Source organism: Bombus vancouverensis, chromosome 5 (assembly GCF_051014615.1).
Source record: "Bombus vancouverensis nearcticus chromosome 5, iyBomVanc1_principal, whole genome shotgun sequence".
NCBI lineage: Eukaryota > Metazoa > Arthropoda > Insecta > Hymenoptera > Apidae > Bombus > Bombus vancouverensis.
In genome coordinates this window covers 775,014-787,597 of record NC_134915.1, presented here as the reverse complement: position 1 = coordinate 787,597, position 12,584 = coordinate 775,014, and the positions used below count along the sequence as shown (strand labels likewise).

At 34.0% G+C, this 12,584-nt stretch overlaps 1 protein-coding gene and 1 long non-coding RNA gene across 11 annotated transcripts in view; one reads left to right on the top strand and one right to left on the bottom strand.

Moving 5' to 3' along the window:
- Positions 1–659: 659 nt before the first annotated feature.
- Positions 660–12,584, bottom strand: part of LOC117156422 (unconventional myosin-Ie) — a 41,668-nt gene continuing 29,743 nt past the window's right edge. For 9 of the 10 annotated variants that reach the window (XM_076618834.1, XM_033333402.2, XM_076618835.1 and 6 more), the window contains 11 exons: positions 6,686–6,856; positions 5,320–5,486; positions 4,953–5,166; positions 4,336–4,566; positions 3,842–4,126; positions 3,611–3,766; positions 2,960–3,099; positions 2,703–2,854; positions 2,075–2,452; positions 1,487–1,822; positions 660–1,114 (listed from right to left, as the gene is read on the bottom strand). In XM_076618834.1, the coding sequence (XP_076474949.1) occupies positions 1,038–1,114; positions 1,487–1,822; positions 2,075–2,452; positions 2,703–2,854; positions 2,960–3,099; positions 3,611–3,766; positions 3,842–4,126; positions 4,336–4,566; positions 4,953–5,166; positions 5,320–5,486; positions 6,686–6,856 (2,307 nt within the window). In that variant the 3' untranslated portion in view covers positions 660–1,037. The remainder of the gene's footprint in view (positions 1,115–1,486; positions 1,823–2,074; positions 2,453–2,702; positions 2,855–2,959; positions 3,100–3,610; positions 3,767–3,841; positions 4,127–4,335; positions 4,567–4,952; positions 5,167–5,319; positions 5,487–6,685; positions 6,857–12,584) is intronic. The other variant, XM_076618837.1, reaches the window with a different exon arrangement.
- Positions 6,810–12,267, top strand: LOC143302737 (uncharacterized). The gene is made up of 3 exons (XR_013058510.1): positions 6,810–8,381; positions 8,565–9,382; positions 9,486–12,267. It is a non-coding gene; the product is annotated as an uncharacterized LOC143302737 (long non-coding RNA).

Genomic DNA, 12,584 nt, shown 5'->3' with positions numbered 1-12,584 from the left:
TATTATACAAACTTTTGTTGCAAGTCTATTACTTGTATACAAAGTTATAAGCGAATTGACATATACATCTTGTAGGGAATTTTGCATTTTGAAACAAGAGTCTATCGAGTAATCGTTATCAACTGATATTAACTGTTTGCTACAACGAAGTATTTTAACAATTAGAATACAGGTTTAAGTAAATATAAAAGTACTTACTTAATTTTCGTATCCTGTGATGCAAAATTCTCTACACTCGTATTTTAAGCTGTGTTTGATATTCGCCTACAATATTGTATAATAAAACGTAACAATGGAACTTTTCTACTTATATTCATTTGTAGCTTATACTCCTGCAGTCCGTTCGGAAAGATTAAAAATATATGTATCTTATATTACACATATAGTAATGAACACAGTTCGCACTCTGTAGCATCGTACATCGTATAAATTTACTGATACAGTTATACTTTGTTGTTACAGTTATTAATGATGGAAATAAGAAAATGATTGATGAAAAAATTGAATAAGAAAATGAGAAATGACGGAGATTTTGAAATGAATGCTTCGATTGAACACGCCGAATAAAAAATCACAACAAACATAGAATTTCAGGAAATATTTAATACAAAAAATATATTTCACGAATTAAAAGGTGTTGGAATTATTAGAAGACCAGATACAGTATTTATCTTTTACTTTATACTTTCTACGATTTTAGATTTTTCTGTTGCAATAGAAACTAATCCTGACTTTAGATTCATTCGATCTACGCTTCTACAGAGCAATACATGTTCTTTTAACTTTTTGGTTGTTCCATTTTCTTTACAAATTGTTTCCTTTTCTAAAATTTGGTTAGCTTTCGTTGCAGCGTAGAATATATCGCATAAAAAATATATTAATTTTAACAACAAAAAATTAATCTATTAAATTTCTTACAAATACATTTCATTTGGTTGTGAAAAATAGCTACTATGTTTTAACTATATAAATAATATCTTTTTAAATTATTACAATAACGTTATAACGATTATTCTAAAAATATACAACAAAGTACTTTATATCTTGACAACGTAGTTTGATGGAAACAGCCCTTTCTTTCCTTTTAACCTACCGTACCACCAACCACCTTCGTCTGAAACGACAGATATACATTGAAAATTATAATATATACTCAAATTTCTTGCTACGTTTTAACAAGCTTGAGATTAACAAACAGTCGAGTCACTATATTAATTACTTGATGTCGAATATATGCATTAAACGTTATGAGTCGTACAACAGCGATAAATTTCATGTTCAAGTTTAATTTGCCTAATTCGAGTAAAAGTTAAACAACAAAATTGCTACGCAAAATCAATAAAAACCAATAAAACCACCATCAGATTTATAAATGTGTCGCTTTTATAGCAATGAATAACAATAAATAACAAAACAAAAAAGTTATTATCGTGTATTTCTATGATTTGATTATTTTTAAAGTGATTATCAAATTGGTTAAACTTACGTTCTTTAAGTATCTCAACAATGTCACCTTCTTTGAATCCTATCTCATCGTGATCTTGAGGATTGTAATCGTACAAAGCTCTAGCTTTAGGTAACTTAGGCACTGCTGGTTTTTGCAGATGTGGTTTATTAGGCGGAACAACACGAGAATTGTTATCTCCGGTTTTATTTACTACTTGCCCAATAACTGTTTGCATCCCTTTGTTATGTTTTACGTCTTTAATATTATTCATGCGATCGTTGCTATCAATCGGCGGAAGTCGAAATCCTGGATGAGCAAGTGGTGTTTGTGGTGGCGGTGGTTCGGAAGGAGGCGGCGGAAATTTCAGTAAACCTGCTTAATTGTAAATATTAATTTATTTATCAGAACTATTTCTATTATTGTGACACAGGATAGAAGAAATTTCATTGGGCAAACTAAATATCCTTTAGTATGTGAATAATATATGATGTGTGAAATTTTCAAGTAGAGCCGACAATTAGTATCTGAGGTAGAAGCAGTCAAAAATGTGCCCGACAATTATCATCGATTCTATTAATATTTACTGCTAAAATATCGGAAATTGATGAAAAGAAAAAATTAACTCACCTCGGGGTACGTCGTTTGGATTGGTATACATGCCCATCAGAGGCACACCATTATTTTGTATCTTTCTCGGTTGCTTTGTTATCTGCTTTTTCTCTTTTGTTTCCGTGGATGTATGTAAAGTATTCGAAGGATTAACTGTTGATATCTTTTTCACAGGTAGTTGAAAAGTAGGTTCTCCGGATACGTTCGTATTCGGAGGTGATACATTATTCAATTTACGATCCAAAATTTGATTTTGTTCTGTAATTACAGATCGAGTAGTTTTCTGAATTGATCTGTTTGGGCCTGATTGCAAATTAACTGCTGAAAAAGGATGACTATTTTTCAACGTGTTGTATTGTTGCTTCGTCGACGTCGTTGCTTTAGTAATATTTGGATCTAAAACGTAAGTGCTTACATCGTACGAGTACATTGACGAGTGCTTAATATAAAAACTATTGCGTGTATTGCAAATAGAGAGAGACTACATTTTTTAACCCTCCTGTTATTCGACCAAATGGTACTTTTTTATTGTTAGTAGATTTTTCAAATTTGAGAACACTACATAAATAATTTCCATTTCCGATCAACCCTATCTGATACTATCAGTACCTGTATTATCGACTAACGATTACTTCTGTTAACTTACTAGTGGTGCATGGCAATCCTGGCCCAATCCAAACGTTTAGAATTTTTCCACTTGTTTTCAAAATTTCTTTATTCCTATATTCCATTTGTATAAAATGTATTTCTCTTGTACCTCCACTTCCCCATCCTTCCTTTTTAACCTTATATTCTAAACTATAAAAGTTAGAATGATATTAACATAACGTTAACATGATATTAACATTACGTTACTTAATTTACCAAATCACTATTTTACGTTTGATGTATTAAAAATCTTACTTGTTACTAAATTTTATATTTAGAATATGACCAGTTTCTTCGACGTATCTCTTGCTAAGATTAATCAAAAATTCTGTTTTAAATACTAACTCTAATAAGCTATCGTAATCTTCTTTCACATGAATAATGAGAAAACCATCCTGTAATCAATACGTAAAAATAATCGATTGTCGATAATGATATAATAGTTTTAGTATCAACAGATGTGGTAATAATTATGGTTAATAAATGGGTTGGTGAAAGAATTGGTTCATTATCATCTCTACACTTTTTTCTACGATGACAATAATGATTATGATCAAAACAGCAATATCAATGGCAATAGATAAAGAGTGAGTGAATAAGAAGTACTATCTAAAATAAACTCGTTACCTATTGGGATTTGAAAGACAAAGACAACGTAAAAGCAAGGATATCGATTCGCGTCTTTCCTTGTTTTTCATACATAAAATTTGATAACTTGAAGTTAAAATATCTGGCAAACAAAATAAAAGATATTCTAAAATGTAATTGCATCCATCTGGCGAGTATCTTAAAATATAACAATTCATCTAAGACGTTTAGAAATAAAACCAATTAACAGCTACTTTATATAAGCAATAGTTATTTTATATGGTACTTCTTATTGACTCACTCTGCATAATTACTTACTTGAAGTTTACTTAATGATACATAACTAATCTGATTGAATGGTAATTTCCGTTTTATAATTTCTACTAATTTGCCTTTCTCTGGGCCCTTCTTGATTTGCTCTTGACCGATAAGGTATAAGTATTTGTTGGTGAGAATAAAATTTATTCTACTCGTCTGCGAACCGTTATTAGATCGTTACATGTAGCGTATATTTGTTAATAGCTAGTTTTCGTAGATTTAGATAAGTACCTTGAATCTCCTGTCATACTTTTTCACAACTTCAGCAAAAAAAATTTTCTCCCTTCTTCCAATTAAATTTAATATTTGAGGTTTGTCGTCCAATCCGATGTAATCGCCCATGAAATGTCTGTTTAAGCTAGCTCGTCTACGTTCTTTCCGACCAAACAACAAATCAGCTGCTTCTTGTCTTTCTTGTTCTTGCCTCTTTCGAGCAAAGTACTTTTTGAATGCTTTTTGAATTACTCTAGCGTACATGTTATATTTCCGATCTCTTGCTTCTTCTAGCGTAAAAAGCTATTAAACAATAGTGACATTGATCATTTATATTGTAGATTTATATGAATCAATTTTTTGAGTATTTAGATTTCTACGGCAAAGGCTGTGCTTTTGTACCGACCAACCGATATTTCGTCTTATCTAAGATTCTTATCATTCTTTATGAACACCACTAATTAAACTATTACAATGTAATCACTGTATTTTAGAATAAAATCGAAACTTACACTTTCGGGAGCTTTTATAAATAGTTTTGTTTTTCCAAGTTGATACTGCGATCGATTAATATCGAGGCTTTTTAATATCCATTCGACTCCCTGTTTTTCATTACCAGACCAACGTGGCCAGGTTTCTTTCGTGAGAATTCCATATCTTTGTAAAAATTTGGCGAACGGTCTTCTATATGCAAAACCAGCCCTACGTACTCTAATATTTTCTTTTAGACCTAAATATTCCACCTAAATGAAAGAACATGAAAACAGAACATTAATCAGAGAAATATGTAATAGTCGTGCTTTGTGTTGTTTGAAAATGCTTAAATCTACTGCACATATATATATACGTATATATATATACCATACTTAAAATATATATTTAAGCGTGAATAAAAAAGTTTATAGTTGCTGGATCCCAGATTCGAGGTTTCTACATAATTGTTAAATTAACTTATATCAAAAAACAAGTTACTGTATAAATATACAGTATATAAATATATATAAATATTTCCTTTTCTTTTCTTAAATAGGAATATGTAAAAAATGGTATGTCTTGATATTATTAAATTGAACATGCACAAACAAATAAAAACAAGAGTCTCGTTAACTTCATGAGAGAAAAGACATACTTGGTGCTTTATTCTAACCGAATCCCAATCTCGTGGTCTTTTTGTCTCGTTTGGTTTAATGCATCTGATATAATGTGGTGTACATTTCATCAATTGATTGACCAATCGGCTTGCTTGGTTTCTAATCTTGTTACCTGCAGTGGTGGGTCTGGATCTAAGCGTTTTTATTTTATTTGTTTGACTCTCTGGCGGATACAATTTCTGGATCAAAGAACTGCAAATTCACAACATATATATAGATGTTTTACATACACCTACCAGTAGATTAAGCTAAAATAAAATTAAATATAGGAGCGTAGGAATCTCCAAGTTTACTTGACAGAAATTTAATAAGTAAACAGGTAAAAAGACAATAGCAATGACTTACTTCGTACTTGTTTGCATTAGTTCCACAAGGTCTAAGAAAAGAACATCGCGATTTTTATCGCAAAATCCATCAACCGAATACGAAACTATACCGGCATAATGCATAATAGTAAATCCGTCTTGCGTGCTTTGAAAATGTTCGTGTTCCTTAGATGCAATTGCAAGTTTCTGTAAATAAATGTAATAAAGTTTCTGTTAGTACAAAAATTCATTAATTTAATGAGAACTGAGAAAATAAATTATCCGACCCTTTATAATATTAATTATGTATCACTGAATTATGAAACGCATCGTGTTAATGTCATTTCTTATGTACCTGTAGAGGCACATGAGCTAGAGGACAATTCAGATCATGTTGTTGTTTTGCCTCGGAGTATCAATATCGTTAGGATACAAATAAGGTAATAATAAGTAAACTCCGGGCAAAACAACATCGCTGCTACGTGCAAGCAAACTCGAATTCAAATTTTCCGGCTTTCCCCCGACCAGTATAAATAAACGAACGCGACCGTAACAGTTCAGTTATCAATCACTTGTCAGTCGTGCGAATCAATATGAGTTTTGATCAGTCAGTCATCTCAGCGATCTTATTAGCGATTTACACACTGTCTTTAGCGAATCCGCTAGTACCAGCGTCTTAGCGAACATAGTCTGTACTTATTTATTTATTAATTATTTTATATACACTTGACGGTTTCCCATATCAAGTGATCACGTCGGGGTCACCAATGTGGAGGATGTGTGTGTGATTTGTTGGTTGTGTTTTAAATGACATTTCTCAACTACGACCCAAAACGTAGAATTATTGAAACAAGCGAAGAGAGTAGTAATGAACGTTGTAGCATGAGGAACGTGGATACAGCAATTGGACACCGTGTAACGTACGACTGAAAATTTATAAATTTGAAGGACTTTCAGAAGGAACTGTAAATACAATAAATACTAAAGAAACGGAGGGATCGAGAGAGATTAATATATATCGCTAAACGATAAATAACGACGAATAAAGATACGCGAAGAAACGGTAAAACGTTCGAGGTGGATGCAATAATAACTCCGTGTGTTGATCCAGCGACTTGACTCGTTACGTTTATTAATTACACACGGTTTGAGCCAGTCCACGCGACACTGTTGCGCTTGCGAATGGGTTAATCTCCTACAAAGGGAATTAGAATTTACATTAATGCCAGACTATTCAAACAATATACAACGAGTATTGATTCTTAATATCCGAATATGTAACGACGAGTAATGACTCATTCGTATTACGATAAAACTGTTACTAATTTTTCAATTAGCAGTACTATCGCAAAGACTGTTTTATATAAAATTAGTATACATGCATGTATAAACTGTTTGGATTTTACCTTTTGCAAGTCTGCATCGGCGCCAGCGCTACCACCGTGAAGAGTAGCGCATACATCGTCAAGTACTAGGAAGAGACCTGGTGGACGTTTACCTTCCAAAAGCTCGACGACAACCGCATTATTAAAATACTCTATCGGAGTCCACTGTATATTTTCCGATACGTATTCCTCCTGAAATTTATCACCGATTTAACTATTTTCAAAAGCAACTCTTCAAAAGTTCAAATTCGTCGAACAGTGTTATTTTTGCGCCTGTTAGTTGTAACAGCGGTCTCGTACCGCTTTCATACAGCTCTCCCATTAAATTCTATCGAGTAAACTCTGTTACATATTACATGGCTTCGGATAGCTTTCATCGGTGTTTCAGCTCACTTACTAATTCACATTTAGAATTGGCGAGTAGCTACTTTTTACAAATGGCGGTATATTATTATTCGATGAGACACATACAGATAGCGAAGAATATAAATTTGCTAATATTGCAGAAAATGCATCAACGATTGTATGTAATCGAGTGAAACGCGTATCACGGGCTTAAAATGTTCATTAGATTTCATTTAACGTCTAAAATACAAATCTCTTATCATGTAGCACAGAAATTAGAAAATTTAATGAGATTAAGGAGGTTAAAGAGAATTTTATACGCCATTTTAAAGATACTGTGGCGGCACCCGATCACGGAAATTTCCAACGGCTTCGCGACACAAAGCGCTAATACCATCGATATCCCTACGGTTCTTTCGCCGAATATTCGGAAGTGTTAGGGAAGTGATACATTTACACTGTACATGAGAGTGTGTGTGTAAAGGTTAGAGGGCGTCAAGGACTCAGTGGAGACAAAAGACTGTTGTCAGATGTTAGAAGAAAAACAATAGACAACGTTAGATCAGAAGGACGGCTTCAAGGTGGGACGACCGAAAGGTCAGAGTGTGCGAATCGAAAAGTGTGTGTGTTGCGAGAGACAGAGCTAATCGAGTCGTCGAAGAGTAGAGTCGTTAGAGTTAATCGAGAAACCGAAGAGTAGAGTCGGTTGGCAACCAGCATGCGTGCAAGACGTTCTTAGAGAGGAATATAGATGTATAACTGTTGTATGGAAATATAGCCAATAATTTGTATTCCCAAATCCTCGAATTTCCTTAACAGGAAGAATGCATACGCGGCAACCGTCGCGGATTTCTAATAAACGCGCGCGTAGTGACAACAAAGAAAAGAATCGGTTTGCTTTCGAACCAAAAGATTCATTCTGCTCCGAACTGCGAAAGGTTAAGCGGCATAGCGTCAAACACAATTAGAGAAACGGGTTATTGACTCTTGATAGTTCAGTGTTAATCGTTATTTGTTATTAATCGTTGTTAATCGTTGATCGTTGTTAATCGTTAATCGTGGTTAATCGTTATTTGTTGTTAATTGTTAAGAGTTTAATAAACGTTATTGTTGAAAATCAAGAATGTTTCTTGTGGGCACCTTCACCGACGATCATCTCAACACAAATAACGTTGATGTGTAACGTCAACAAACATCTACAACCGAAACCTGAACCGCCTTGCACACGACACCAACTTCCAAAACAAAGGAATATGAATTCGGCACGTAGGCAGAAGATAAACAAACATCTAGAAGGACTAGGTCTTGATCGAGGCTTCAGTCTTTCGGTAACGGTCTAGTCGTAAACTTGTACTCTTATTATAGAATAAAGGTGAAGGTTTCCTGTTATTTTTTACGTGACAATATATTGGGCGGTTGTAATTAGGAATTAAATAAGTCAAAATGCTTTTCTCTTATTACGTATTAAAACCTTTCCGTGCTCGCAATTGACGATAATTTCTCCTTATACCTATTTTTCTGTTATGTCGTTGGATGGCGATTGAGGAAACTATAGTTTATGTAATAAATTACATAAATACGATTCCTGGACGGGATTGGGGGTCTGCGTTACCAATTAACGATCGTACAAGATTGAATGGTTGGATCATGGATCATGGATCGCGTTGAATCGTCGATATTCAATCATCAGAAACCTTTCGAACACTTTCACTTTGATTTGGGACTTGTCCCGAAGAGGGGACAGGCAGCTTTACAACGTTTAGGCCATGCAGAATTATCGCTTTAGTAGTTCTAACAATATCATTGCGTTATACGCGTTATAACATTATTGGAAGAAGAGGAAATTGAAGTTTCCATCGACGCGAGCGAGAGCGACAAAATTGCCACGCGATCTCTCGCACGTCTACGCTTTACGAATGCTGAAAACTTTCGTTCGAAAGGAATTTACCATCGAATCTCGACAATTTACGGTAACAAGATTATGATCGAATCATTCGTGAGACGATGGGTACGGGAATTCAATACGAGTAGAGAAACTGTCTGTGATCGTAAACGTGGTGGCCGGCCGTCTCTCGTTACAGAGGATCTCAAGAAACGCGTCTGCAATTCGAGACAGCAAACCGAAATATTCGAGTAAATAATGAAACGAGCAATATGAATAAACAATGCCATTAAATGTCTAAAATGTAGAACCTGTTATCGATATCCTTGCTACGGTGCCGCTATTTATGCAGCGATGGCTTCAAGTGGCTCAAGATGAATAAGGACGCGAACTTATAGCACGCAAATATACCTAAAAACGATCTTCTCAATTTTTTAACACGTTGACTGCTACGCGTGTTTTCACTGAAATCTCCGTCAGGCCACGTACAGGTTAGGTACTTCGATCGATACTTTATGCGAGTAAATAATTTTTTTAATAAACCATTTTCATATTACTTTTATAACAATTCAATAATTTTATTATTTCCTCTAGAATATCTTTCCAAATACCTACGACGATCCTTCGCAAGTAGTCAAATAAGCACCACCCGTATTCGGAGCAGGGGAAATACTGGAAAGAAGGGGGAGAAAAAAGATGCAGGCTATGTAAAAGGAAAGAAGAAGACCCAAGACACGTAATAGAAGAATGCGAAATAACAGGAGGACCAAAGGGCACAGAAAAAATACTAAATGAGACTGGAGAAAGACTAACAGAACTACAAACAATAATTGAGAAGAGAAGGGCAATACAAGACGGGGAGGAACGACAATAAGGAAGCACAGTAAGGAGGCAAAATCCCAAAAGTTGCCATAGTTTTTAGAGACAAATCATATAATGGAGTGCAATATAATAGAGTGGAGGTAGATATATAAGAAAAGAGATATATAAGATATATAAAGAGATAAAGATATATAAGATTGATAGAACGTAAAAGCGTAATAGGTAAACGAGTTGTAAAACCGAAAGCTCGCCCAAAGCCGAAAGGCACGGACTAAGCAATAATAAATAAATAATAATAAGTAATACAATTATTCGTTTCACCATTACCATAGGTGTTAAATAGGGTAATGGTTGTATCGTAAAATACCCAAGTATATTACGTTAAAAGGAGTATTATTTTTTGCACGACCTTCGTACTATGGAGAGCACTGTATTTTCGATATTTTATACATTTTTGCATGGAACACGCGCTCTGTGTATTTTTGCGCTTTTACATTTTTCATAGAAATTGCCAGTCAATTTATAATTTGTATTAATTTCATAAATTTATCATAGTAGTTTTATGTGGTAATAAGGTAATAACCAACAACAATGAGGAGAACGTTGGCTGATGGTTACGGATGTTATCCAGGTGGCCATCGAGATTGCAAGTTGACTTTTCTTCTCTAACGAAATGTACACGAAAAGGTATCAAAGTACACGCGTGATAAAATGATTATTTTGAAAGATATTCTAACTTTAATCTCGTAAAGTTTATTCTATCTTTCATGCACCGAATTATTCAATTAACATTGGAATATCTTTTAAACTGTATATTTTTAGATACAAGTACCTCAATACCTTTTTGTATGAGAAACTGTATCGAATGGCGTATAAGAAAGTACATGGTTCCATTTAAAAGAGCAAAAATCATGTTGAGACTTAGATTTCGAGAACTCTTCCACTTAGACAAATCTGGTGATGATCGTAAGACGTCCTCCTCGAGATGGAACAAGTTTAATTGGCGCAGTAAAAAGACAGTAGGTTATTCGAAAAAGTGTTTTAAATAAACTTGAGCGGATTAAAACAAGACACTCTGTATATGCACGATAGCATAGTCAAAAATTTGTTCACAAATATTCGCTATATCGTGTGGAGGACATTGTACGAAACAGATGAAGACTGGAAATAAAATAACGTTATTTCAAGACGATCTATGAAAGGATACTCAAAGTTGAATCCTCAACGAATCATTTTAATCAATTTCTTAACTTTGAATGGCAGGATTTCCTGTGACATCTTCTGCACCGTCGAAAATAAAACCGTTCTGTCGTTACAGTGCAACTGTATACTTCTACCAAGAGATTTCCATGGATAAGGAAACCGTTAGCCACCTCGTTTTAAAACTGATGAAATCTAATGAACTCCTTTAAATGTAATCGTTTCGTGCAAAAGAACCCTGGCACAGGCGATTAAATGAATTATTACATACATCACTGTTACATATTTCTAAACATTTATATTATGTATGTTTATACATATTAGGTCATCCCATAAGTTCGTGACGTTTTTCCAGCGGTTATATATGTTATTTTTTTTAAACACCTATGAATCGTTGTCTTGGGTATTTTCAGAACATTTGACGTCTCTTGAACCGTCAAACTTCGTGATTTTTTAACAAGATCCCGAATTTTATCTTCGTCTGTCCGAGGAGGACGCCCGGAGCGTTCCTCGTCTTCTAAACAGAAATTCCCAGCTCTAAAACGTTGGAACCGCTTCCTACAGGTGCGAGATGAAAGCGCATTTTCTCCGTAAACAGCACATATGTTTTTCGTGGCAATTGTTACAGAATTTCCTTTCCGAAATTCATATAACACGAGATGTCGAAAATGGATACGCGTTTCACTCATGATTTTTTACTGTTAGAAGTCTCTGTGTTCGCTATATTACGATCTTATAGCCACGAAAATCTGCTCTAGCCTGTTCTCGATCAGCTAAGCTCAAGTGCATTGGTCCCTTATCGTCGTATGTTTATAAATCGACACATGAAATGTATACGCAAAAATCGGCACGAACTTATGGGATGACCTAATATTTATTATTTTATCATTAATGTAATATTGTATAATAATAAATAGTATTATTAATAAGCATGGTGTAGTTAAGTAAGAAAAGTACAATTAATAATAAACAGAATTTATTCGTTTGAAAAAGCAATTATATTGAACAAAAATCATTATTATACTTATAGATTAGCGACTATAAGTTTGAACGATAAATCGATCTTCGTAAAGGAAACTTTCTTGGACATGAAAAAAGACTAACAACTTGACCGTGCTCTATGAGATCATCAAATTAGGGATACAAAGAGAAGAGAACTTTGCGAGAGAGAGATATTTGCGAATATCGAAATATTTCGTTGCCAATCAATTGAAAAGTTATGTAGTTGATTAAACGGAAAGAATAAGCATAAATTAACCACCTGTTAATAGTAATTTTTTGTAATAATATTATTAATACAGATAATTTTCTATTTGAAAATTCACGTGAAAATTGTAACCGAAAATGGAAAAAGTTGCGGTATAAGAATTAGAAGATTATAAAATATTTAAAAAATAACACTATTCCGTGATGCTGGATCGAATCAACGTTATGATATATTAAAACTTTGCCATTCTGCGGAAATATGAGGTATATAGTACGCTAATTGTTGTAGGGACGATCGTAATCGAAATCAATAAAAAGAAACTGAAAACCAAAGAAAGGACGAAGGAGAAAGTAACGAACAGAATGAAAAAGAGATAGGGAGGAGAAAGAGAGAAAGAGGGAAAGAGAAAAAGAGAGAGGGCGACGTTTCACTTAGCTATTTCATTACCTTCGCTCGATCCGTGG